Source organism: Lepidochelys kempii, chromosome 6, assembly GCF_965140265.1.
Source record: "Lepidochelys kempii isolate rLepKem1 chromosome 6, rLepKem1.hap2, whole genome shotgun sequence".
In the NCBI taxonomy this organism is placed as follows: domain Eukaryota; kingdom Metazoa; phylum Chordata; order Testudines; family Cheloniidae; genus Lepidochelys; species Lepidochelys kempii.
The window spans coordinates 107,082,611-107,109,354 of NC_133261.1; the positions used below are offsets into that span (position 1 = coordinate 107,082,611).

The window sequence follows — 26,744 nt, forward strand, 5'->3', positions numbered from 1 at the left end:
TCCAATCAATCATCCCCACCCCTACTACATCACACTCTTTTTGTAGGACAGGGTTGCTTTGTGGCTGCTGCTGCCCTCTATCTCCAAAACCTTCATTCTGAGCCAGGTCCCCCTCCTTATCATTCCCCCAACCTGCGTCAAGGGTGGTGACTACAGCTGCTCAGTTACTCCGCTCTTCCTTCTCCTGATGAGAAACAGCTGGTGATGCTTGAGCTGCCCAGCTCAGTCCCTCCCTCTACGCCTATTAAAGGAGCAGCAGGGTTTACCAGCTTCCCTTTCCTTACAGCCTAGGTCTGCCTTCTTGTGGGCCACTTCTCAACTGAGGGTCTCCTGCAACCACTAGCCTCACAGTCTGCTTGATGTGGGCCCGGGAGCTTGCCCTGCACTCAGCAGCACTATTGTTGCTCTGTGGAGAAAGGGCTCCAGGCCTGGGAGGCCAGCCCTGACTCCATTTTCTGAATTGTTAAAACGTAGAAACATAAAATCAAAGACGCAGCAGCTGCTGCCAACTAGGATTCAAATGCGGAGAGCTAATTGTCTCACAGATGGCTACAGCAGCTGCAAATGTTTGTGCTTGTGTGTCTGCCTCCCGCACTGGGCAGGAATCTACCAGCTCCTGTTCACGCTGTCAGAAAGCATTGATGCTGAATAGTGCTGACAGGATCTGGGCCCTATTTTGGTGCCCTTTGCGTTCCTGCCAGGAGGTATTTGGACCAGGTTCATTGTGCTGGTGCTTATCTAGCGACGATACCTATTCCCATGCAGTTGATGGCATTCTGCACCCATGGTCTTGAATGCACACATTAGTATGCAGTAGCTGTGAATGACCCACAGGTAACAGGATAGCATAGTATCCAAGTGCTGAAACACCGCAGGATAGGGCAAGAGGATGTAAGTGAAATTAAAATAACTAAGGACATTGTAAAAAAAAAAAAAAAAAAAAAAGAGAGTACTTGTGACACCTTAGAGACTAACCAATTTATTTGAGCATAAGCTTTCATGAGCTACAGCTCACTTCATCGGATCCGATGAAGTGAGCTGTAGCTCACGAAAGCTTATGCTCAAATAAATTGGTTCGTCTCTAAGGTGCCACAAGTACTCCTTTTCTTTTTGCGAATACAGACTAACACGGCTGTTACTCTGAAACCTCTCATAAGGACATTGTCTTCTCTAGATGGGAACAAAGAAGAGGCAACATTCCCAGTCACTAGGGAAAAGAGAAACACAGCAATGTTCCAACCACTTCAGCAGTGACCCTGACCTGCTCCAAATGGAGCTCTGCATAGGGCCTGTCCTGAAATATGGTAGATGAGATGTAAGGCCACAAAAAGTAGGGAGATGGAACATAAGAACAGCCATACTGGGTCAGACCAAACCTCCATCTAGCCCTGTATCCTGTCTTCCGACAGTGGCCAATGCCAGGTGCCCCAGAGGGAATGAACAGAACAGGTAATCGTCAAGTGATCCATTCCCTGTCTCCCATTCACAGCTTCTGGCAAATGGAGGCTAGGGACACCACTCCTGCCCATCCTGGCTAATAGCCATTGATTGACCTGTCCTCCATGAATTTATCTAGTTCTTTTTTGAACCCTGTTATAGTCTTGGCCTTCACAACATCCTCTGGCAAAGAGTTCCACAGGTTGACTGTGCATTGTGTGAAGAAATACTTCCTTTTGTTCATTTTGTGCCTATTAGTTTCTTTTGGTGACCCCTAGTTCTTGTGTTATAAGAAGAAGTAAATAACACTTTTTATTTACTTTCTCCACACCAGTCATGATTTTATAGACCTCAACCATATCTCCCCTTAGTCATCTCTTTTCCAAGCTGAAAAGTCTGGGTCTTATTAAGCTTTCCTCATATGGAAGCTGTTCCATATCCAATGAAGTGAGCTGTAGCTCATGAAAGCTTATGCTCAAATAAAGAGTACTAGCAAATTATCAGCTAGTTTCAGAGATAGAATCATAGAAATGTAGGGCTGGAAGGAATCTCGAGAAGTCATCAAGTCCAGTCCCCTAAGATGTGGAAGGACCAAGTAAACCTAGACCATCCCTGACAGGTGTTTGTCTAACCTGTTCTTAAAAAATTCCAATAATAGGGATTCCCCAGCATCCTTTGGAAGCCTTTCCAGTGCTTAACTACCCTTATAATTAGAAATTTTTTCTTAACATCTAACCTAAATCCCCCTTGCTGCAGAATAAGCCCATTGCTTCTTATCCTACCATCAGTGAACATGGAGAATAGTTGATCACAGTCCTCTTTATAACAGCCCTCAAACTATTTGAAGACTGTTATGTCCCCTCTTAGTCTCCTTTTCTTAAAATTAAACCTGCCCAGTTATTTTAACTTTTCATCATAAATCAGGTTTTCTAAACTTTGATATTTTTTTATGTTGATCTCCTCTGGACTCTCTCTAATTTGTCCACATCTTTCCTAAAGTGTGGCACCCAGAGCTAGACACAGTAATCCAGCTGAGGCCTCACCAGTGCTGAGTAGAGTCCAACAATTACCTCATTTCTTACATACAACACTCTTATTAATACACCCCAGAAAGATGTTAGCCTTTTTCATAGCTGCATCACATTCCTGACTCATATTTAATCTGTGATCCACTATAACTCCCAGATCCTTTGGGTGGAGAAAACGAAAAGACTGTTCATCTGTATTCATCAGACTTACTGGCCATTTTGGCAACAACCTAAATATGTTTTAACAGCTATTCTTAGGACTTCACACTTAATAGAAGGAAGCATCAATAATAATTCAGGCAGAGGACAGCGAGAAAAAGGGTTCTGATGAGAACAGCATTTGAAAACCTCTCTTTATGTCAGTGTGGATCTTCACATTAAATGGTACAAGAGGCTTTAGGGGATGATGTAAAGACAGTAATGGTTAATGTAGGGGGACATGCTCCTCTGTAATTGCCTCCTGTCACTTCTGCAGTGTGCTGAGGGATAGTCCAAAGAGACAGGGCCCAGTTTATATTTCCATGTCCACAGAGCTCCTCAAACTTTGGGGACATTTTTTTGAAAGAATTGTTAAAGAGCATTGCATGAACACAGAATGCCCTCAGAGGCGCATCACCTCTGGTATTGAGAAAAAGGATCTACCTGGTGCTAAATTACAGGTCTGAGGGAATAAGAACAGCAACAAAATAAAGCAACGCTCTGGGATGATGTTAGCCACAGATAGACAAATTCAGCCCTAGAGTAAAAGGGCACAGCTCCATTTATTATTGATGGTATTGCCAAGGTGCCTAAGTGTCATGGACCAGGACCTCATTGTGTAAGGTGCTGTACAGGCACAGAACAAAGAGACAGGTCCTGCGCCAAAGACTGTACAATCTAAGTAATGAAGTCAATGTAGTTGCACTCCCCTTTACACAAGATGCATTTGGCCCACTGACTTCCTGATCCTAAGGAGACTGTAATATTAGCACTCAGAGATAGCAGTAGCGAGTAGCAAAAGAGAAAAGGTTCAGCATTACTTGCAAAGTATTAAACAACAATGAAAAGACCAACAGAAATTGAGCTCATAGCACCTATTGGAGGCCTTGAGCTCAAAAATGGTTTGAAGTCATGAGATGAACTGATTATTTTAGTCCTCAAAATTATGCCCTTGGAACTGGGTAGATAGGGGCATGCCATGTTAGTGCTGAACTATTGTTCAGTAGTTGCAGGAAATCCTGGGCCCATGTATAGGAGAGTTAAACATTAGCAAAACACTAATGACACTAGAAACTACATTTCCTAATAAAGCAGGAAGTATGTATAAAAAGCAACAGGGCTTTTGAATATGCCTGAATTCTCTTTAAATAGTATTTATTACTCATGGATCGCTGTCCTCAAGCATAGTCCTGTACATAGGCGCCTACTCCGTGGGGGCTCCGGGGCTGGAGCACCCACAGGAAAACATTAGTGGGTGCTCTGCACCCACTGGCAGCCAAGTTCCCTGCCCCACCTCACCTCCACCTCCTCCTCCTCCCCTGAGCGCGCCACATCCCCGCTCCTCCGTCTACTTCCAAGTGCTTTCCGCTGCCAAACAGCTGTAGCAAGTTCCGGGACGGAGGAGGGAGAAGCAGGAACATGGCTCACTCAGGGGAGGAGGCAGGGAAGAGGCGGGGCTGAGTGGGGATTTGGAGAAGGAGTTGGAATAGGGGCAGGGAGGGGGCGGAATTGGGGCAGGGACTTTGGGGAAGGGGTTGGAATGGGGGTGGGAGGTGGCAGGGCAGGGGTGGAGTCGGAGCGGGGCCAGGAGCAGAGGGGGTTCGAGCACCTACCGGAGCCCTTAGAAGTCAGCACCTATGGCCCCGTACTATTATTATTACTTATTGTGTATTACGGTAGCACCTAGGAGCCCTAATAATGGACCAGGACCCCACTGTGGTAGGTGCTGTACAAACAGAACAAAAAGATGGTCGCTGCCCCAAAGAGTTTGAAAAAAGTGGTCTGAAAAAAGTGGGGGAGGGGTCTATCATAACCTGAGAGCAGCAGCAGTTGGTTAGATAGTGCTCAAAGAGTGCTTCTCAGGGACCCGGCTTATTTATTTATTTATTGCTGAATCTGCAACCCCTTGCAGACCCTTCTCTTTACGCCCTGGAGCTGATGATCTAAGTATAAACAACAGGCTGGTACAATTAGTCACTGCATTTCTCCTTACAACTTTGCCATGTCTAATGGATTAGTGATCAGATCCCTGTCCCCTTTCCACTCAGATGACCTGGTGCCCCCTTTACCAGCTTGGGTCCAGTCCATTACCTAACGTACTGGCCATGCCAGAACACAGACGTAGCAATCCCCTGGTCCTTCCAACCCATCACTTTATAAACACACTCTTGCCACACCCCATTTCTCTGTGGGTCACTGTATCTCCTCCAAATGTTCAGTCTCCTCTTTGGCACAGCATGTTCAGAACTTACCAAGTTTCTGCTGCTCAAGGGCCTTAAAGCACTGGAGTCAGTATGATGCTGTGGATAGACCACTAGCCTGGAAAGAGACCCATCTTCTATTCCCAGCTCTGCAATAGCCTGCTGGTTGGACAAGTCACTTCCCCTCATTTTTCCCCATCTGTAAAATGGGGACAATGATCTTTATCTCATTTGTGAAGTGCTTTGAGATCTACGGGTGAAAAAGTGCTATGTGAGAGCTAGGTGTTATTGTTATAACAATGGATCTGGGTACAGAATGAGCTTCACATGCACACTTTCTTCACCGTGTCTTCTGTAGTTTGTCAAAATCAGAGTTAAAATAAAGCATCTCTTCATCACCTTGTCCAATCTTTTTTTACTCTTAATTGAAGTAATTCTTCACAACTTGCTTCTTACCATCAGCATGCACCATGCTCACTAACCTCTGGGCTATTACACTTTCATGTAATACAAACATAATCAGCCTTTGGAAAATGGAATGTAAATTTGTATTTCTTTTCTGTTGCAATTAGCTCTCTCATTCATGACTGCAGGAAGAGCCCAATATCAGAAGTCTTTTATGGAGGTATATCCAAAACACTGACACTCACTGGGATACAGTAGTTTGGCTAATTTTTATTTGCTAATTGCTTATTTTATTTTATTTCTGTGAGTGTACATACATTTATTGTTTGATGAAATATTCCTGATGAAATCTTTATAGACTGTATGCTTGTCAGGGCAGTCAGGGTGGGTAATTTTTTCAAAACTGCCCATATGACTTAGAAGTCTAAGTCTAACTGACACTTAGTGGGGCTCCTAAGTGACTTAGGGCCAGATTTTCAGAAGTATTTAAGTGACTAAAGATGTGGATAGGTGTCTAATGGGGTTTTCAAAATCCCCCTAAGGCATCCCCCCAGATGCCTATATCGCTTTTGAAAATCTTGCCACTACTACTAGACCCCTTAAGGCATATTAATAAGCGCAGGAGCAGCCAGAGGGTTTTTGGAAGGCTTCTCTACTCACCGTTCTCCTCCAGATGCAGAAGGATCATATAAAATGATGGGAATCCTTTAAAAAATAGTCTTAGTGATTTGCTCACAACAGAGGCAAAGACTAAGGCAGTGGTGCCCAAACTTTTCCTGTCACGCCCCCCTTACCACTAATGGAATCTGTCCACACCACCCCCTCCCTTACAACACAGCCAAGATTCTTTAGTAGAGGAGCTTGGGCTGACAGTGGAGGTGGGGACAGAACTGGAGATGGGGGAAGAGCTGGGGTTAGTGGTGGAGCTGGCCTGGGGGGCAGAGCTGGGATGGGTGAAGCAGGGGGCGAAGTGGGGCTGGGGCCAGAACTGGGCTGGGGGTGGAGCAGGGGGAGAAGTGGAGCTGGGGCTGGGTTGGGGGCAGAGCAGAGCTGTGTTTGGGACTGGAGCCTGAGCCGGGATGTGGGCAGAGCGGGACTGGGTGGCCCTCCCTTTCCTCCCCCCATGGGGGCTGGCTTGGGCTCTGTCGCACAACTCCCACCCAAATGTTCCTCTATGCCCCCTTAAAGGGGCATGCCTGTGACACACTGTACCTCAAACTAGCACCCTGTAATCCCCATATTCATCATTCATATATCGTTGTGATATTTCATACAAAGCATGCCATGTAAGATATCATATGCAAGGTCATGATCTGCTGAGACCCATTATTCTCTCCAAATATGTATATTGTTAGTATGTATGAAGTTATGAGAATTTACATATGGTTGCTATTGAAATATATTGAGTTTGGGAGTCGTCCACTGCTAGTTCTCCAGCGACAATAACAATAGGGGGTGACCAACACCTAGAGGGCGTTAAACCACCATTAATCAGCAGGGGAGTTCTGAACAAGGTATTTACAATTCTCTAAGAGAGTTGTGCAAGCACCACCCAATGAGACTTGTTCAAATGTATAATTCAGTTGTGCAAGACCACACCTGGGGGACTGCTCAACTCTGGGACTCAGCAAGGCCCACCAGGACATGTCTGGGCTAGTGTTTTCCAGGCACAGGGGCTGAGGATATAAAATAAGGGACAGTGGCATCATGCAATTACCTCTTTTCTCGCCCACCTATGCTGAAGGCAACAAGAACACTGGGAAGACAAAGACTTCTGGGCTTGTTTAATTTGGAGATTGCTTATTTGGGTTTTTTGTAATAGGTGACTTACCAAATTATAGTTTAAAAATGATTGTAGGAGTGGTTTTGGTGATTGACTGGTGTCAATGCACATCATTAGAATTTTAGAATCCTCCTATCCCCCCTCTCATTCAATTAAAAAAAACACTCCGAAATTCATGAATTTTCTGGCCCTCCTACTTGACACATCCTACGTTCCAATATTTTGTCCCATACCAGGATATGCGTCAATGGTCCAACATGGAAATGTACCACACTGAGGCAACAGAGACCATGGAGGATCGCGTGAGTGAAGATGACCTTTTTTAATAATGGAAGTACACACACATTTATTATTTTAATATTTTTAATGAGGAACTGCTAGGAGCCGGGTCCCCTGAGCCCACAACTGAATGGGGGCATAGAACTGCCTCCATGAGGATCACTTTAAGCCACTGCTCCCTTTCTTTAAGAGTTCTAGGGTGGAACTTGCGACAGATCTCACAGCGATCCTTTTGGTGACCCTCTCCTAGGCACCTGTCATAAATATAAAGGGAAGGGTAAACCCCTTTGAAATCCCTCCTGGCCAGAGGAAAGCTCCTCTCACCTGTAAAGGGTTCAGAAGCTAAAGGTAACCTCGCTGGCACCTGACCAAAATGACCAATGAAGAGACAAGATACTTTCAAAAGCTGGGAGGAGGGAGAGAAACAAAGGGTCTGTGGGTCTGTCTTTATGCTGTCTTTGCCGGGGATAAACCAGGAATGGAGTCTTAGAACTTTTAGTAAGTAATCTAGCTAGATATGCGTTAGATTATGATTTCTTTAAATGGCTGGAAAAAGAATTGTGCTGAATAGAATAACTATTTCTGTCTGTGTATCTTTTTTGTAACTTAAGTTTTTGCCTAGAGGGATTCTCTATGTTTTGAATCTAATTACCCTGTAAGGTATCTACCATCCTGATTTTACAGAGATGATTTCTTTACTTCTATTTACTTCTATTTCTATTAAAAGTCTTCTTGTAAGAAAACTGAATGCTTTTTCATTGTTCTCAGATCCAAGGGTTTGGGTCTGTGGTCACCTGTGCAAATTGGTGAGGCTTTTTATCCAACATTTCCCAGGAAAGGGGGGGTGCAAGTGTTGGGAGGATTGTTCATTGTTCTTAAGATCCAAGGGTCTGGGTCTGTAGTCACCTAGGCAAATTGGTGAGGCTTTTTACCAAACCTTGTCCAGGAAGTGGGGTGCAAGGTTTTGGGAAGTATTTTGGGGGGAAAGACGTTTCCAAACAGCTCTTCCCCAGTAACCAGTATTTGTTTGGTGGTGGTAGCAGCCAATCCAAGGACAAAGGGTGGAATATTTTGTACCTTGGGGAAGTTTTGACCTAAGCTGGTAAAGATAAGCTTAGGAGGTTTTTCATGCAGGTCCCCACATCTGTACCCTAGCGTTCAGAGTGGGGAAGGAACCTTGACAGCACCGTAAACACGAGAGTGTGGATTGCTCTTTGGCATGCGCTTTGGGCAGACCACACAGTTTTTAAACCCCGGAGACCATGGCCTACCACAGCTCTGGGGATTCTAATTACTAACTACTAAGATAAACTAACTCTGTACAAACAACTGGAGTTGAACGCACTTGCTAAAGCAAGGGCTACAGGACGTTCCAGCCTACCGTCACTGGCGATAAGAAGGAACTGAGGGGGTGGTGGGTCGGCAGGGCTCTATATTGAGCACCATGAAGGCACGACTCTTAGGGGTGCCCGGACCGACTGGACGGACGCTGCAAGGGGAAAAATCTTCCAGATACTGTGCACATGCGTGCACGCACACCTGATTGGAATGGACATGAACAAGCACTCAAAGAAGAACTAGAACTACTAAAAAAATAGAATTAGTGTAAACACCCCCACTACCCTCCCTCTGAAAGGGGTTGGGCTTCTTTGGAAAGACAGGGCCATTTTTTTTTTTCTCGTGAGACTTGGCAACACTCCCAACATATTTCAGAGTAGCAGCCATGTTAGTCTGTATTTGCAAAAAGAAAAGGAGTACTTGTGGCACCTTAGAGACTAACCAATTTGAGCATAAGCCCTTTCGTGAGCTACAGCTCACTTCATCGGATGCATTCAGTGGAAAATACAGTGGGGAGATTTATATACACACAGAACATGAAAAAATGGGTGTTATCATACACACTGTAAGGAGAGTGATCACTTAAGATGAGCTATTACCAGCAGGAGAGTGGGGGGAGGGAGGGAAGAAAACCTTTTGTAGTGATAATCAAGATGGGCCATTTCCAGCCGTTAACAGGAACATCTGAGGAACAGTGGAGGGGAGAAATAAACATGGGGAAATAGTTTTACTTTGTGTAATGAAACATCCACTCCCAGCCTCTATTGAAGCCTAAGTTAATTGTATCCAGTTTGCAAATTAATTCCAATTCAGCAGAATTGAAGAATAATCGAGTGACCAAAGAGATTGAAGTGTTCTCCGACTGGTTTTTGAATGTTATAATTCTTGACGTCTCATTTATGTCCATTTATTCTTTTACGTAGAGACTGTCCAGTTTGACCAATGTACACGGCAGAGGGGCATTGCTGGCACATGATGGCATATATCACATTGGTGGATGTGCAGGTGAACGAGCCTCTGATAGCGTGGCTGTGATTAGGCCCTATGATGGTGTCCCCTGAATAGATATGTGGACACAGTTGGCAACGGGCTTTGTTGCAAGGATAGGTTCCTGGGTTAGTGGTTCTGTTGTGTGGTGTGTGGTTGCTGGTGAGTATTTGCTTCAGGTTGGGGGGCTGTCTGTAGGCAAGGACTGGCCTGTCTCTCAAAGATTTGTGAGAGTGATGGGTCGTCCTTCAGGATAGGTTGTAGATCCTTGATCATGTGTTGGAGAGGTTTTAATTGGGGGCTGAAGGTGACGGCTAGTGGCGTTCTGTTATTTTCTTTGTTGGGCCTGTCCTGTAGTAGGTGACTTCTGGGTACTCTTCTGGCTCTGTCAATCTGTTTCTTCACTTCAGCAGGTGGGTATTGTAGTTGTAAGAATGCTTTATAGAGATCTTGTAGGTGTTTGTCTCTGTCTGAGGGGTTGGAGCAAATGCGGTTGTATCTTAGAGCTTGTCTGTAGACAATGGATCGTGTGGTGCGGTCTGGATGAAAGCTGGAGGCATGTTGGTAGAAATAGAAGAACATACTGGCCATAAGCTGAACTGCTTAAAACTGCCATCTCACTGTCCTTGGCTGTGTGCCAACATTGCACACTTCAACTACCAAACATTTCTTTAGTATACACTTAATTGTTATGCATCTTAATATTATGGTCTACCGCTGTCACCAATTTCTTACCACTTTAATTAATTTTATTCTGGTTTCCACCCCTATTTTCAGTGAATGGTGGCAAAGCAATGTTCTCAGTGCTATGCTTAACAAAATAGAGCAGCTCAAAACCCTTCGTATCAGTGGAAGGCCAAGTTATTTCATGATTACTGTTTACGTTATATAGCGCCATTCCTCAAAGCAGAGACACGCCTGGGCAAAGGCACCTCAACTATGGATCAGCACCTTGGGAGAAACCGCAAGGATGCCAGAGGGGTAATTCTCCAGGAATGGTTCAAGAAAGCCCCCGGTGAATGGGATGCTACACTAATCACGAGAGGCAGGGATAAGTGCCACACCATGGGCTGCTCACTGAGATGTGTGAACAGGAAAAAGAAAAGGAAGCAAGGCCTTGCAAGGTTTCCAAACAAAAATGCCAAGCTCATCTGCAGCCCATTGAGGGCTGCTTCATGAGAACCACAATGGGCATCTGCAGCCCCCTGAATGCTCCTTTGCAAGCATCTGGGTGGACATTTGCAGTCCACCATAGGCTGCTCTGCTAGATCCTGGCTAGACACTCCTTTCTCTGAGCCCCAGATTTTGTGCCTTGGGCAGCTGGACGTTACTGACAGTCATATTTTGATGCAACATGTTTAAAGAGTGATTTTTCTCAATATGTTGGAGTGTGTGCATCAAATAGCTCAGACATAGGTGAGAGGTTTTTCACAGGAGTGGGTGGGTGAGATTCTGTGGCCTGCGTTGTGCAGGAAGTCGGACTAGATGATCATAATGGTCCCTTCTGACCTTAGTATCTATGAATCTAAATGCACTGAAATCACCCAATCAACAAGGCTATGATATGGTCTAAAATGGGGGTCACTTCCAATTCATATAAATGTAAATACACGTTTAAACTCACTTCTCTTTATTTCATTGCATGAAACCTTTCATTAAAAGGCACAGTCAACTCCATGTTACTATTTTAGAATAACGTCTACCTAGATTTCCTGACCAGGAGCCATCTTCTTCTCTGTATAGCTTGAACTTGTCACTTTGCTCAACTTGCAATGGAGGTTGGGGAATAGCATGTTAACTTTCCAGACTCATATTTTTGGGCCTCAAGTAGCTGCTTGTGCTTAAGACAGCCCTAGAGTTTGCCTGTTACACTCAGATGCTAAAAGGGGCTTAACATCCTGTCTTCCTCCAAGTTCCACAAGGATCAGGTCTTTGGAAAGCCTGACACCTGGGGCTCTCTCCCTGACAAACACAGTTCACTCCATAGCATTTACAAACAAGATAATACCACTATTCTCTCTGTGCTATACAAAGAGCTAATAGCAAAGCATACAATTAAAGTTACTTACCACTTTCCAAGTGCAACACCCTGTCTTCAGTCACCTCTACCTTTACCAAACTATTTGAGCTGAAATTTGTCATGCTGGGTGTCTGCCACAGGCTGATTTTTTTTAAAAAAAGTTTCAGCAAAACAGCTCAGTTATGTCTGAGAGTGAGCTTAGGGGGAAAATATGTTTTGCCCACATTACAAAAGAAGTCTAACATCTGTTTAATTGCCTATGCAACCTTAATTCAGCCCCTTTGTGTATTTGCACTGTGATAGTCTTTAATGACATGATCTCATACTATTTTTCCATAGGACCCTTGCTGAATGCATCTGTTCTGGGAATGAATCAGGGTGTGTAGTGAAGGCTGTTGTCTGTAGGACCCCTACCTCATTTGTTGCACTAGTTGGAAGGTGTGTAGTGAATGAGAGAGGAGATTGTAGGAAGAGAAAAACTGTCTCCTGGATAAGAAAGCTGAATGCCAACTTGCAGAATTAGATTCTGCACAAAGAGTTCCTGTGTGAAGCTGGGCAAGTCACTTGAACTAAGCTTTTCAAAGATGGCTACCAACTGCATGAGACACCTGCGGCCAGATTTGCAGAAGTGGTGAGCACTCATGACTGCAAGTGAGCTGTGCTTTGAACATATGAAGTGCTACAAAAATGCAAAATACTCTGTGCCTTGGTTCTCTAGCTAGACACTGAGGATAATACCACCTATTCTCACAGTGGTGTGGAGATTAATTCATTAATGTTTGTGAAGCACTTAGATGTTATGGTGAGAGCACTATTAACACAGCCATCAGGAAATTAATAATTTTGTATTCATTCAGTACAGGGTTTGAATGGTGTGCAATAACAAAGACCTGGGGCCAGACATTGAATGTGGAGGATAAAAGTAGTATTGAGTAACTTCCCATTCACCAAATGAGGCAGGGGATCTATGGGAAAAACAGCATAAGGTAAAGTAAAGCTGGTTCATAATGCATATGTAGAAGAGGGCTGAATTAAGAGGCACAGGCAACCTTAATTCTGGTATTTTCTAATTTTTGAGGGCTTGACTTTGCAACCTTAATACTCATTTAACATAGATATACAACATTAGATTAAAAAAACAATACCAACTTAAGTCAGGTGAAAGGCTCATAGTTACTTCTGCTTTTTTTAAAAGAGAGGTCATTTTCTATATTAAATTTACACATTATGATTAGAAAACTGACTTGAGGCAGAGTAAGATGTTTATTAAGTATTGATACCAATCCACAGCTTTTTCCATTAAGTATATTGAACAGAACAGCCTATTTGTATGAGGCTTTTACCATTTTAATATACTAAAATATACATCAAGATTGGTGCAGATAAGTTATGATCTAAAAATAGTTCTCAAATATATATATATGGAGGGCACAAGTACTTTAAGCAAAATAAAGGAAGATTAAATATTTTAAATTCCTTTCACGAGTGGTTTTTAACTTCATAAGATTCTACTGTCTTTACACTAACAAATTATATACAAATAATGCCACAACACTACTTTACCAGCAAACATGTAAAAAATATACACATACATATACACACAGTTCCTTTTCTGTCTGAGCTACATTAGGGTGTTTGTTTGTTTTTAAGGAAATCCAGTGTAAATACATGATTAATATTTATGTAGTAACCGGAATTAATAGCTTTTTTTTAAATTTGTAAACCAGATTCATAGCAAGTTAAAATAGTTGAGAGAAGCATACATCGTGAAGGCTGGAAATGGATGGGACTAGATGAAAAGATGGGTGCAAAATGATTTAATATATACATCTGTTGAAAAACCTTGTATTGCTGTGAGAGCTGGGATAGTTAGGAATATATATTTAATCTAAATTAACTGCTGGATTTCACTGTTATTTTACAACAAACAAAACAAAAACAAAATACCCAAAAAACATTTGAATGTACTTAAAGTTTAGGTATCACATTTTCAGGTGTCGGGATCAACTCCAGTAAAAAAGGAATTTAGCTTGTTGATGTCATCCTGCTATTAAATAGCATTTTGCTTTATCAAAAAAACCCATCTCACCAGTGACATTAAACATTGATAAACTGTACAATAGCAAATAATAGATGCAAAAAAAACAAACAAAAAAAAAATCCCCACTGTAACTGATTTTTTAGTGATGAAAAAAATTAAACACTCACATCCACCAAGTATGTAGCCATTGGCGACATGACTACATGTCCCTAATCTATGTGCATGTAAGTACTGGGTATACTGTATTATTAAAATTGTGTTCTGCTCTGCAGTTTAACAGCCGCCAACTAATACCTGAAAGGAAATGGAAGCTGCTTCTAAATGGAGCCAGTTATAGGCTCCTCTTAGTCACAGAAGAGATGTTTACGAAGAAATTTTTAAGAATGATGGAAGTGATCTCTAGACCAGGTACTTCCAGGGCACTTGCCACTATACTGTTAAGAGCCAAGATGCTTAAGAAAATCAAAATGATAGCTTTGAGCCTGTCTCCCTGGATAGCATCAAACTAAGCAGTATTAAAAGTAGCATCGGTCAGTATTTACACCTTTGTGAATGTGTACAGGGAAGAAAGCAAAATAGAATTGTGTATGTTATTTACACATCTACACATTATACAGTGTGTTCAGATCTGATTAAACTCATTTGGAGTTATGAAAAATGTTAATAACTATAACAGAGTTTGTTACAGTGAAGAGCTCAAGTACAATAACCTTATCACAAATCTCATCATGCTAATGGAGATATACAGCACTAGATTTGCAAGTTCGTGTGCAAATTACATATACACAGATGTATCACCCACTATAATCAAAGTTTTAGTTAAACCTTATTCTGTGTATTTTGTAAAGTGCCCCCCACACACACTTATAGTAACAAACAGCACATTTGGTGAATCCCTTGTTCTATACCCTATATAATTTTTTGATTAAGAACATAGGGTATGCACATCTGCAACACATTTTAAGACAGTGACCTAGTTTAAAGGTTGAATTTATTTATTTTTTTAATTTAAATGTAAACCTTTCTGTTCAACTTTTGCAACCTAAACAAAATTCTTCTAGCCTATGAGAACCAAGAAGCTAGCCATAAACAGATCAGTTTTATTGAGCAGGTTAAATAAGTTGCAAGCAGTAAACAGCACAAATAGTGAAAAGTGACGTTTGAAAATTTGAACTATTAAGAGACTTAATAAAAAAGAGAGCTTATAAAAATATAATATTATACCTTGACAGTGTGGATCTATGTAGAAATAATGTATTCTAAGGGCATCTCCCTGTACACTTTGATTGTGGGGAATCTGTAAATGAAGTAAAAATAAACAGCCATTTCTTTAAATTCAACTGTTAAAAATAGTTTATATATATGATAAATAGACAGATCTACGTTGTCTATTATAGTATATGCCAATTAACTTGGAAGGATCTTTACCAGCATGGCTGATATATTGGTATACTAGCCTAATAGTAGCAAATGGTAATGACTGCAGCTACAGTATACTACTTATAACATAATTCCACTTACAAGGATTCATTCAAGTGGCGTCAAGTGATTATGATGCATTTACCCATGTGTGAAATGCTCCCCTCTGATCTTTTAATATAGAAATTACCAAATAATTAGACAAGGAAAAAAATAAACCCAACCCCCAAAACAAACCCCAACAGACAATAGTTCATGTCATTAAATCTTCAGCTTTTTTGGGGGGGTGGAAGATAAATGGCATCTCCTCTCAGCTGTGACAAGATGCCTAATTGATACAACCAGCCAGTGACAGGGGTACCCCAATTAAGTGGATTCTAGTATATCTAACAAACCCAGCAGTAAAATGTGCCATTTTTAAAACCAAGACCTTGTTTGTAAGTAACATTTTGTTTTAAAATAAAATAATAATAATAAAGCAGGAGCTGAATTGCTGCTCATGACATTCAGTTAATCAAAATTGTATAATAGGAGTTTGAAATATACCATGTTGTGAGAATGGCAAAAACAAGTTTGTAACAATATAACCTTTAAATAAAGGGAAGATTATTAAAATATATTCTGCATAGAATTTTAAACTAAATTATGAAATTGTATTTTTGTACTCTGCTTACCCCTTACCTACATCAGTTCTGTAACTGCTTTATTTTTAAAATATAGTTATTTCATGATAGGCAACAGTAGATCAGAAGACAAAGAAACTAGTATTTTTCATTTAATAGGCAGTTTAAACAAAGCAAGACACATTGCATTTTGTTTTTCTTCCCTTAAAATTTTCATCAAACGTTGTCCCTTTCAAAAATTGGCATAAGTTTCTAAATCATAAAGGATAATGCACATTACTGTTTATTCACACTATAAAAAAAGCACAATATACAGGCCATATCCTTTAAAGTGCAACACAACAGAACATGTCTGCAACATTCAGGTTCTTCAAAAACCCACAGAAGAAGGAATTTGATATTTAGGAGGGACAATTATTGTTCACAAGCATATGGACACAGTGTAATTGCTGAACAGTTACCAAGAGACTGTCCTTGTTGTAAGTGCCACACTAAAAACAATGCTCATGACCCATAAAATTATAACATTCTGTCTGACTTCTTTTCATATGGTTTCCATGTCTGATGTCCAAAACAAAATTCTTACTATTTAGTTACTGAAGAGCATCTATGGAACCCTTTATCGAAGACAGTTCTTTGAGCATGCTCAAGAAAACTTTTAAAATACACACAGTGTCACAAAGGGGCTGCTGATTCTAATGGCAAATCAAATGAACCAAGAAAAATATGGTAACTGAAATACAGCAAGCATGTTTCTGACTTGGCAGCAAATGCTCCACTATGTTTGACACTAGCTACCAAATGTATTGGTAACACGCAGCATGTCCACAAGCAAGTACCAATTTGCTTTTCACTTCTGAACTTTTTGGTTGGATGTTTTGATATTAAATTGTTTGAAAAACCTCCTCGTTCCTGAGATGAACACAATGAAATGAAATGAGTTCCATCTAAAGCTGCCACTGGGACATAATGTTATGTATTTCCAGCATAGTTATTCTCTTGCTGAGTCATATTTAAACTATCAATCCTCCCCAAGGCGCCATTTCTGTGACTCTTCTTGACGCACATCCGGACGGATTTGGTTTCTCATTCCACCTAAAACATTTGAGGTTGCCTCTGTTGCGACAATGAGAGGTTTCACCACAGCTGGTGGAATTTGGCGGAGGACTCCTCCTACTGCTCCCGTTACCCCTCTGTTCTCATGCTCTCGAGCAGCAGTTTCATATATGGTCTGGGCAGTGTCTGTAATTCCCTTGGGAAATTGAGAAAAAAAACAAAAAACCAGTTACCTAAGAAGAAAATCCATCCTTTTCTAATTTTATGGACAACTTCAGTTAGGGCTTGTCAGCATGGTGGGGTAATGCATTCTATGGGAGTGTGATTTCTAAAGCACACTAACATGCTGCACATAAATTGGTCTGTGTAGACTCTGCTGTTGTGCACTAATGGTTCCCTAGTGCACTTTAATGTAGAATTGTTTTCAACAGCACTATGTTAAAGTGCGCCAGCAGAGTCTACAAGGGGCAAGTAACATGCAACACATTAGTGTGCTTTAGAACTCAAAACCCCATGGAGTGCATTACCCATTGTGTAGACAAGTCCTTGCTCAGCAGAAAACTGTGTGTGTGTATTACATCAACACTTTACGGTAACTAGACAAGTTTAATGTGATTGTTTTGATATTTTTCTTATTAAAATCTGATAAACATAGGAAGACTGATTTAATATAATTGCTTGGGGGAACTTCTTGGGCTGTGGAGCAAGCAGTTTTGGGCTATTCCAAAATGATGGAATTCACTGAAACTTCCTCACCTCAGTTAGACTCACCTGTCCTCCAACTATTGTTATCACACAAATGTCACCCCAAATAATGACCAGAATAAAAAAAAAAAAAGATGGACATTTTTACTAACACACAAGAGATGAAACAAATAACTGAACCACAATACAACTAACTACAACACAGATAATAATTCAACTTTTTAACATACTGCTATGGTAGAGAAAGACAAATTTCACTCATTTCATGCACAGGCTGCTGCTTAAATCATAAATGCCTGAAATTTAATTTTAGATAGTGTTAGATGCCAAAAGATAAGAATAACTGCTACGTCCTTCTAAGGTTGTTGATATTCACTAGGACAAATCAGCAAAACAATATCAAGGGAGATTAGGTTGGATATTGGGAAAAGCTTTCTAACTATAAGGATAGTTAAACATGGGAACAAGTTACGTACTGAGGCTGTGGAATCCTCATCATTGGAGATTTCTAAGAACAGGTTAGACAAACACCTGTCAGGGATGGTCTAGGTATACATAATCCTGCCTCAGCTCAGGATAAAAGAGTAGATGACCTGTTGAGGTCTCTTTCAGCCCACATTTTTATGATTCCATGAATGCAAATTTGTAGAACACAGATTTTCTATTGACTCAGGTTATAATTCATCTTGTTTGGAAGGTGCCTTGGCCTAATTTTGCTTCTCAGATTTTCCCTACATGTGACGCTTTTATAGAGTTTGGTCTACTGAATTAGATTGTATGTTTCAAATTATCTGATATTTCCCTCCAACTGAAATTTCAAAATAAGAACTTTTTAATACCATCTTACATATTTCATATTTTGCTTTAACAAGGTTTAATTGCACTTTGGTCAAAAATAACAGCATTTGTGCATACCTCTTTTACCACACTGTATGCTTTGGCCACACCTTCCCGTAGGTCTACTGGCTGATGAGCTAAGCGATGCCGAGAGAATCGTTTGACCTTTTTTGTCTCCATACAACTAGGACCTGGGGAGACCATGTCATAAGCAGTTTCTGCAGCTGCCTAGTGATCAGTTCAAATGAAAAATAAATTAATACATTCTTAATATAGCATTTGATCACATACCTAACCAACCCGATTTACAAAATTACAATGATAATCCATCACGTACGTTCTTGTTTTTTTTTTAAAGATATGAATATGCATTTTACATGCATTCCTCCCTCTATCAGTTGTTACCACAATACAGGCTATGTATTAAATATGAGTTTAAAAAGGGCAGACAAATATGGCCTCAGAGGGTTTATATTACACTCTACATTACATATTAGTAAAACAGTCTCATCACTTTTACACACTGAACCACCACAGGAGTCATCAGAACTAACATAATTTCTCCTCCTTCCCTCTGTCTCAATGTACAGCGATACCATAACATTAAAACTCCTTTTTAATTTTGCTTCACAGTGGAATGATTTTAAATCAAGGTGATTTTAATCACTGACTTAAATGATAATTTAAATAACTTAAAAAAAATCATTGATTTAAATCAGGTTCGGGCTTTGTAAAACTATCTTGAAAATTTATGACACTGCAATTTTAAATTATGTTATAATAAACTAAATTATAAATGCTGCTTTTTAATTGTCGCTACTGATAAGGTTTATATTTTATTTGAATTTTACAAAATGGCAGTAGCTGAAAATTGAAAATTAAGGCTCTGTTCCTAAAACACACAAGCAGGTATGTACCTTTAATCATATGAATAATGCCATTGACTTCAATGGGAAATCTCATATGCATAAAGTTAAAAATGTGCACAGGAAGTATTTGCAGCTTCAGGGGCTAAAATTGTAATTTTAATAAACTCTTTTCTCTTAGTGCATAGAACTATTTTCATTTAAAAACAAAATTACTTCAATGTTAACAGCAGAAAGTTATTCCAAGTTTGAAAACATTAATAAAGTTAGTGTGAACTTTTTATATACACAGGTCAAAATTTTCAGAAGTAGGAGCCTAAAGCTAGGCTTCTAAACCCATATTTAGGTGCCTTAACTGGGATTTTCAAAAGCATGTGAGTGATTCAAGAGCACAAGTCCCACTGATTTCAAAACTACAAATCCTAATGGAGGAGTACAGCTTTGTCCAAGCATTTTGGCTTTTCTGACTCTTGGATGTGCAACAGATCAGAAGGGAGTGTTGGTTGCAAACACAGCACAGGCTGTTTGCTTACAATTTTGTGCTGATCTCACAGAAGGAATGAGCCCCTGGGCTTGTCTCTCTCAGCACGGATGAGCATTTTAAAAATAAAACTTCTTAGTGGAAAAAAATTCCTCTGTGAAATCTAAAATATGTAATTCTACTAACAAGGACAAAATATCCACTTTCACAATTAAAGATGATAAAATGGGAGGAGGATGGTAAAAAAACTAGCATATACATTACAAATCATAATAGAAATTAAAAATTTATTTTTAATTTTTTAAAGCGTGATCTTTATCTACCCTGATTTATTTGCTGTCAATGTTTCCATATTGCAAGTGTTTCAAGTGAAAACAAATAAGCCCTCTGGGTAGAGACCATCTGTTTTCCATTTTTGTACAGCACCCATCACTGTGAGGCCCTGATCCACAGTGGGGCCTTTGGGGACTACTGTAATAATTATTACTAAAAAACTTGTTCTCTTGTCTAACCTCAGACATAATGTAAAATGTACCTGTATGGTTTGAACCATTCTGTTTGTTAGCTCTAAAGCTGCCATTGCAGTGGAAGTACCAAAGGAAGCTGCTCCTCTTTGAAAGCCTCTTACAATACGACCATCCTTTCGGTACTGTTCTATTGGTAACCATACTAAGTCCTTCAGACCTTGAACTGAAATTACAGCCAGAATGCAAAACACATAACTTGTTATATAAATCTTTATACCTTGAAAAGCTGCTAAATGCTACATGCAGACTATCTGCTATTGCTACATGCAGACCAGGGTGATATGTATTAGAACAGTAACAGAACTGAACTCACCTAATTGCACTAATGAATGCATAGGCCCTACTCCTCCTAGGATTCCTGGTAGCTGGTTTTTCTTTATGTCATTAAGCCATTCAGCGATGGCATAAGAGAATAGCTTATCCACACCTAACAAACTGTAACAGACAGAGTTATTAGTACTTATGGAAAGCAATGATAATTAAAGCTTTGGTACTGTCTTGCATGACCTCATTAAAAAAAACGAGGGAAATGCAACCTAGATGGAGGTACTATAAGGTAGATGCAAAACTGGTTAGAAAACCGTTCCCAGACAGTAGTTATCAGTGGTTCACAGTCATGCTGGAAGGACAACGAGTGGGGTCCCACAGGGATCAGTTATGGGTCCGGTTCTGTTCAATATCTTTATCAATGGTTTAGATAATGGCATAGAGAGTACTCTTATAAAGTTTGCGGGTGATACCAAGCTGGGAGGGATTGCAAGTTCTTTGGAGTATAGGATTAAAATTCAAAATGATCTGAACAAACTGGAGAAATGGTCTGAAGTAAATAGGATGAAATTCAATAAGGACAAATGCAAAGTACTCCATTTAGGAAGGAACAATCAGATGTACACATACAAAATGGGAAATGACTGCCTAGGAAGGAGTACTGCGGAAAGGGATCTGGGGGGTCATAGTGGACACAAGCTAAATAGGAGTCAACAGTATAACGCTATTGCAAAAAAAGCGAACATCGTTCTGGGATGTATTAGCAGGAGTGTTGTAAACAAGACAAGAGAAGTAATTCTTCCGCTCTACTCTGTGCTGATTAGGCCTCAACTGGAATATTGTGTCCAGTTCTGGGTGCCACATTTCAGGAAAGATGTGGACAAATTGGAGAGAGTCCAGAGAAGAGTGACAAAAATGATTCAAGGTCGAGAAAACATGACCTATGAGGGAAAACTGAAAAAATCGGGTTTGTTTAGTCTGGAAAAGAGAAGTCCTAGAGGGGACATGATAACAGTTTTCAAGTATGTAAAAGGTTGTTACAAGTAGGTGGGAGAAAAATTGTTTTTCTTAACCTCCGAGGATAGAACAAGAAGCAATGTGCTTAAATTGTAGCAAGGGAGGTTTAGGTTGGACATGAGGAAAAACTTCCTAACTTTCAGGGTGGTTAAGCACTGGAATAAATTGCCTAGGAGGTTGTGGAATCTCCATCACTGGAGATTTTTAAGAGCAGGTTAGATAAACACTTGTCAGAAATGGTCTAGATAATACTTAGTCCTGCCATAAGGGCAGGGGAATGGACTAGATGACCTCTCAAGGTCCCTTCCAATGCTATGATTCCATGGCTTGAGGGATGTGTTTTCCAGTGAATGAGAACAAGAAAAGACATTTAAACACTAAAATAAGAGGAAAAGTGAAGGCTCAAATGCCATACTCACTTAGCCCTGGCGAACTGAGGTATTTGATCTTTCTGCTCTCCCCAGTAAAAAAAAAAAACAATCTACAATTGCATTCTGGAGTATGTTAGTGGAAGAAAACTTATGGGGAAAATTGATAAAGCAGCAGTACAGCTTCATGTTATTCCCATAGGCTCTGAATCAGGAAAGAACTTGAGTATATGTTTAATTTTAAGATTTTATGGTCAAGTTCAGTACACGGTTAAGAGTTGTTTTGAACAGAGATGCTTTCCTGAATTGGAGCCATATTAGACAATTCTCTGCCCTAGTTTTCACCCCATTCACAGCACAAATGTCTATAATCAAACAGTTCAAGTGCATTAAAAATGAAGTTTCTCCTTATAAAAATCATTGCAATGTGCTCGGAATTTTAAATATGCTTAATATGAGATGTTGCTTTTTGCTTGGTATACCCCATTACTTGCAACGTCCACATCCAATTTCCAGAAAAAAAATCATATTAAAATTTTGTAAACTCACCCATGTCGATAGCAAAGTCTCTTCAACTTTAACTCTGAGCAGTTTAATTGTGCAAGACCAATCAAAATCCCAGCTAATGTACCCTGAAAATTAAATACTTGATTAATCTAAAAGTCTATCTGCAATACACAATCTGAAGTTGGGAAATAAATACTTGAGAACCTTGGATCAAATGCAAATTTTATTGAATATATTTTAAATTGCATACATGGAAATAAAACCTACCCCCGTAACCCATAAATTTATTTTATTACAGCATTTTGAACTATGCCAGATTAAAACTGACACAAGGTGCTTTGGATAAAGAAGCCACAATACAAACTTAGCAAACTGGTGTAAGGGAAATCTTTGGATGGCACAGGCCTCTCCAGCAGTATGGCGGTGTGTCAAGGGGTGCACCCAATGGCTTAGCTGGAGCTCTAGTGCACTTCATGCACCCTCAGATGTTGGCATGGTCCCTTGAGGGCCACTCCTGCTGGGTGAGAGTGGCTGGCATTCAACACCCAACCAACCCCAGGATTCAGGGAAGAAGGTACACAAAAGTGGCTTAACGCCAGTCTCCTTTGTCCCCAGTCCTACAACTTCCTGTGCTGAATAATGGTGAACCAGACCCAAGGATCTACCCCATTGTTCTCACGTAACAGTTCCATGTTATTTAGTTCCACTGAAAGTTTAAATAAGTAATACTTGAGAATTTTCAAGACTACACTGCAGATGGGAAGGTAGCTCAAAGGATAGTTTTGTTCATGGAAAGAAAACACAAAACATCAGTTTTATCAGATAGTCTCTGTGTTGTAAACAAACCTGATCCATTGAGACATGTTTGCCATGGTAATCAAGACGTATTGGAACTTCTGATATAAATCGAAATTCTCTGCAATATACAAAGGAAACAATTTATTACAGTGAGAGAAACTGAAACAGGAAATAAATGAAGCCATTCAAAAGGAAAACCAAAGTATGAATCACAAATAAGCGCATGTCACATTATAATACGATTCTCTTCAGTTTTTTTGTAAGGCATATATCAGTATAGCGCACCTTAGACTGTTGTTCTACTCCAAAAAGGGAGCATAAAAAACAATGTGGGGTTCCATGTTCACCGTTTCAATGACTTCAAGATCAAATCTGCTTATTGTAAAAGTTTGTATAATCTTTTTCTAACTATCAGCCCAGCAAATTAATCTTGAGATCAGAAAGACAAGATGTATTCCTTCTCAATACTGTATCAGCACAATCCTTTCCAAGGGCCAATTCTGCCCTTAGTTACACTGGTGCAACTCTACTGTTTTCAGTGGCTTTGCACACATGAAAATGAGAGCAGAATTTGGCCCAGCAATCGGAATGTAGTTAACCATTCTGTTGGTGATGCATGTGCTGGGACAGAATCTAGCTCACTCTCCCACAGCTTGGTTCTGCTGTGCTAACAAAAGTGAAAAGTTAATCGTTATAAGTAGTTATAACTGAATACATAAGGCAGAACTGTTGAATAAGAAGGTGCAATTTCTTCAGTCACTTTTTAGGGCAAAACTACTTTAAAGCTCATCTCATGATATTTTACTATTGTAACCCTCTTCTCTCCCATAACATCCAGACCCTCCCTTAATTCACCGTCATCCTTGATTGCGTTAATTTTAATTTAGACTCAGCTCTTGAGTGCAGGGACCAGTCATTCTATTTCTTGGTAACACACCTTGCTCATCTACGGTGATGTATCAGAGCTTTTATTGAATTTCATTTTCTTCATATGCATGTGAGAGTTTGAAAAAGCTAACAGGAAATTCAAGAAATGTTTATTTTTCAATGATACATCATAGTATTATATTTAAGCTCTGGAGGAAAAAGATCATGCCCATTGAGGCTGCACAGAAATTATTGTAATGCCATATTTTATAAAAAGCAGTTAAAATGGTGGAATACGTGTACCCCTCTGGAAATCCTGCAACCAAAATTTACCTGAAAAAGACTGGTTGATCGCTGAACGATGTGATCTCTTCATGTGAAAAATGATGGTCCTCTCCATTAACCATATCCACAGAATCAACACTATCATTTTGGCTTGTTTGCTTGTGTACTGAGAAAGAAATGACTGGGCTTGGGTCCTTGAAGCTGCTGACATGCTTGGGCAAACTACAGGTTACATCAGCACCAGGAGACTTTTTAACTGAGATAATAAAAATTTACATACAGTAAACAAATAATTCATAGTCTTTCACAGTAATTTCAAACAGCCTGTTAAATAAGTGTTTTCTTTTCTTTTTTTTTTTTTAGTCTAATGAAACAAATCCATGCTGTTACAGTTAAACGCACTGTGGTGTATAAAAAGCGGTTACTCACCTTCTCGTAACTGTTGTTCTTCAAGATATGCTGTTCACATTGATTCCAATCAGGTGTGCGCGCCCTGTGAACGTGGTCATCGGAAAGTTTTCCCTTAGCAGCTCACATTGGGTCGGCTGTGGAGACCCCTGGAGTGGCACTTCATGGCACTCAATATATGACCCTGCCGACCCAACCCGACCCTCCTTCAGGTCCTTCTTGCAAGCTACTCCAACAGAGGGGAAGGAGGGTGGGTATTGGAATGGACATGAACAATACATCTCGAAGAATGAGAAGGTGAGTAACCGTTTTTATTTCTTCAAGTGCTTGTTCACGTCCATTCCAATCAGGTGACTCCCAAGCTCTACCCTGGAGGTTGTGTCAGAGTTAAGGAATCACTGATTGGAGCACCACCCTGCTGAATGCTGCATCATCTCTGGCGTGTTGGGTGATAGTATAGTGAGAGGTAAACATATGCACCGATGACCAAGCTGCTGCCCTGCAGATCTCTTGTATCGGGATCTGGGCCAGGAATGCAGCTGATGAGGCTTGTACCCTTGCTCTTGTGCGGCACAGGAGAAGTCAAGCGGTGCTTGGCCGCTATCTTTGGGTATGGAGCCGGGGAGCGCCAGTGCCGAGGGTCTCTTGTGGTAGAGTCCTTCCTCAGCACTGTGTTGCGTATGGATGCCAGAGCACTCCGTACGGATGTGCCCAGTGCCGGGTCTCGGTGGTCCGCAGCCGGCTGTGGGCGGAGAGTGGATTCCATTCACAGTTGCTTTAGTGGGAAATCACGCTCCTTTTTGGTTCTTGCCAAAAACCCCTGCAGATTTTGCACCTTTCCATTTGGTGCGCTTCCCCCCAGACACTTTAGACAAGAGTCATGGGGGTCACTGATGGGAACAGGCTTTTTACAAGCACTGCAGGGCTTAAAGGTTTGGGCTCATGGCATGCCCCAGAGCCAGAGAGAGGTTAGGGATTGGGGAGAGACCCCTGCTCTCAACCTACTATCTAAACTAACTATCTATACTAAATTACTGTAACACTAACTATAACTGATAGAAGAACGCTAAGGGAGCACTTGCTGAGCAAGTGAGCACTGTTCCAGTGGCCATCATGGACGATAAGAAGGAACTGAAGGGGGGGTCAGGTCGGCAGGGTCATATATTGAGCGCCATGAAGGCATCACTCCAGGGGGTTTCACAGCCGACCTGACGGGAGCTAAGAGAAAACTTTCTGACAACTGTGCACGCGGCGTGCGCACACCTGATTGGGATCAGCGTGAACAAGCACTCAAAGAACAAACTGGATTTTCACAAGAATAGCCATATTTGTAAAATGCTCCCAATATGTAAAGTTATAAATAGTTCTATAGGTAGCTAAAGCTAACAAATAAATCATTAAAAAAAAGTCAGGAGTAAAGATTTATGGTAACAAGCTCCTCTTGTTGATAGACTGAGTAAAATTTTCAGAATTTCAAGTAAACTTTGCGATTTCTAAGCATTTGTAGGCTGGCAAAAGCATTCATGGAATTTTACCAGAAACCCTGCTGAGAATTACACAGCCTGTATATTTCTGCAAGTTGCACCAAGGAAAGTAGGTGATCTAAAATTGTTTACATACACAGAAGAGAATACAATATAGTCAAAGGGAGAATAATACTTAATTAAAAAAAATCTTATTCTCTCATTTTTGGCCAGGTTTACAATGACAGTTGAATGGAAATACTACTTTAACTTAATACTAACATTTTACTACTTGCATATAAATATAGGATATGATTCCTTCTGCAAGAGCTGCATTTAACTTTAAATTAGTAACTATACATACCCTTTAACAGAGAAGGAGAAAAATCATTTGTTTTGTTTATCCATAGCTCCAACACTTTACACATATACGCTCACAACTTTTCAGAAGCTTTCACTCGTATACTTCAATTTTTGGGTGCCCAACTTGAGAGATATCTTGTGATTGGTCTTCAGAGGTGCTGAGGACCTAT

The 26,744-nt window shown here is 40.5% G+C and overlaps 1 protein-coding gene across 4 annotated transcripts in view; it reads right to left on the reverse strand.

Annotated features, from left to right (window-relative positions):
• Positions 1-15,898: 15,898 nt before the first annotated feature.
• ATG2B (autophagy related 2B) overlaps positions 15,899-26,744 on the reverse strand; it is a 79,804-nt gene continuing 68,958 nt past the window's right edge. For 3 of the 4 annotated variants that reach the window (XM_073349593.1, XM_073349592.1, XM_073349591.1), the window contains 7 exons: positions 24,389-24,596; positions 23,237-23,306; positions 22,433-22,515; positions 20,545-20,666; positions 20,240-20,394; positions 18,436-18,585; positions 15,899-17,011 (listed from right to left, as the gene is read on the reverse strand). In XM_073349593.1, the coding sequence (XP_073205694.1) occupies positions 16,781-17,011; positions 18,436-18,585; positions 20,240-20,394; positions 20,545-20,666; positions 22,433-22,515; positions 23,237-23,306; positions 24,389-24,596 (1,019 nt within the window). In that variant the 3' untranslated portion in view covers positions 15,899-16,780. The remainder of the gene's footprint in view (positions 17,012-18,435; positions 18,586-20,239; positions 20,395-20,544; positions 20,667-22,432; positions 22,516-23,236; positions 23,307-24,388; positions 24,597-26,744) is intronic. The other variant, XM_073349594.1, reaches the window with a different exon arrangement.